The sequence below is a fragment of the Rutidosis leptorrhynchoides genome, chromosome 2 (genome assembly GCF_046630445.1).
Source record: "Rutidosis leptorrhynchoides isolate AG116_Rl617_1_P2 chromosome 2, CSIRO_AGI_Rlap_v1, whole genome shotgun sequence".
In the NCBI taxonomy this organism is placed as follows: domain Eukaryota; kingdom Viridiplantae; phylum Streptophyta; class Magnoliopsida; order Asterales; family Asteraceae; genus Rutidosis; species Rutidosis leptorrhynchoides.
Window position 1 is genome coordinate 16,175,714 of NC_092334.1, and position 1,999 is coordinate 16,177,712.

At 34.2% G+C, this 1,999-nt stretch overlaps 1 protein-coding gene across 1 annotated transcript; it reads right to left on the reverse strand.

Annotated features, from left to right (window-relative positions):
* Positions 1 to 1,196: 1,196 nt before the first annotated feature.
* LOC139890591 (uncharacterized) lies at positions 1,197 to 1,927 on the reverse strand. The gene has a single exon (XM_071873479.1). The coding sequence runs from the start codon at positions 1,864 to 1,866 to the stop codon at positions 1,309 to 1,311; it is 558 nt and encodes a 185-aa protein (XP_071729580.1). The 5' UTR covers positions 1,867 to 1,927; the 3' UTR covers positions 1,197 to 1,308.
* Between the last annotated feature and the right edge of the window lie 72 nt (positions 1,928 to 1,999).

A 1,999-nucleotide genomic window follows, 5' to 3' on the forward strand; every position in this document is an offset into this window, starting at 1 on the left:
CACCTAAATAGCTTCTGAATAATGATTTAATGAGATGAGATTATATGTTAATTTCAAACTTTATTTGCAAAACATCTTACATGTTATATACGGAGTATACAAAAACTAAGAAAAAAATACGAAATATAGTTAATGTAAATCACGTACATTTGAAAAAAATAATACCGGTTTATGTTCTAAACAAAAAAAAAATAATTGTTTATCCGGTTTTACCACTTAAAAATTTCCATGTCCAATATATTTCAAATTGCATTGACTATTTATTTAATTTTATTTGTTCTTGATAAGAAGGGATATCATTTTGTTAAAGCGTCAGTCAAACTATTTTCTTGGATTGAAGTTATCTTCAATGAATAAAATTGTTCATTAAAAAATTCTGTTTGTTGATAAATTTGAATTTTCTATATTATCCTACATATTTAAAAATTTAAAAATATATCCAGAAAAATAGTCTCGAGCAATCCAACGGTCCTCATCCTTCTGATAATGCTAAGGCAATAGTATCACTCAATGGCGGTCACTTACAGTTGTCTTGACCTAGAGTCACCGGTCACGTAACAGAGTATAACCTGTTTAAAAATAAAAATTTGATCAATCACATAAAATTAAAATTAAATATTAATATTAAATTAAATAATATAATTCTAAAATAACGTTACCACCACGACGGTCAGAATGTAACGGAACGGATACTCGAACACGTAGAAAAGACGGAGTTACTGACAGAGAGCAGAAGCAGTTAACGCACGATGACGGAAATGAAATCAAATTTCACGGAACGATGACGTAATTACACACGGCGAATTCAGGATTGAAACTTAATGGAATCTTAATTTTTTTTTTTTTTCACAACTAATTATATTTAACGGGTATTTTACCGGTTGTTTACCTCCAAAAAAAACTATAAATCCTAATAATATATGGGGTCCAGCAAAGTGTCCTATACAATTCGAAGAGTACTTCGTAAAAAAAATTTCCAGACTAGCGGGGTCACGTAACCCGCTGCTCATAGTGTAAGTTCGCCACTGCACGGTGTTAAAGTAAATTTACAGTACGCCACATTAGGTGATATTAACTTAAGTTTCGTTTTCCTCACTGGTCAGATTTTGTTATAGAAACTTAGAAGCTGCTTCGCAACTGATAAAATTAACTTATATATATATATATATATATATATATATATATATATATATATATATATATATATATATATATATATATTCTCATCTATACGTATTTACAGGGCATATAGATACATAGTTTATGTTATCCATTAACTGCCATCTCCCTCGGAATTAGCAACGGAAATCACAAACACGGATAATCATCAGCTGTAATCATGACGGATAACCGACTAGGCAATCGTTGAAACGACGTTCGCCGTCTTTGTTGATGTGACGACGGCCGAATTAACGCCGATAACGCTCGTTTAACCAAATCACCGCCTTCAACCGTACCTATACGTACTAACGAATTTGTCATTGCCGAACGCCGCGCGTTCAACCGATTTGAAGGATACGACGCCGTATTAGTTTGATTGTTCGAGTTTTTATGCAAACTGCATCTGAATGAACCTGGATGTGACGTAGGTGAACACATACACATCCTTTTTGGCGTCTGTAACTGCTTCTTTCCTGCCGTTGGATTGTTGCCACGTGGAATTACGGAGATCGAACGGTTATCGATAGAGAAACGTACGGCCGAGACTGAATTTGACGGTGATGATGATCCGTACAGGTTTATGCGTGTAGGTGACGAAGAACGGTTTTGGAAGAACGACGACGTTTCTGAGGAAGATGTATAGAATTTTACAGGAGAGTGAGACCGGAGGGACGAACCGGTTGTTCTACGGGTCGGGTTTGCCATTTGGATATAAAAATAAGTTGGGGTTCTTGAAGAGAGAGAAAATTTAAAGAGCGATTTTCGGTATCTTAAATTGGCAAACTTGACTTCACTCGATGTATGTATTTAAAGGAAATGAAAAACTGATTTTAATTTG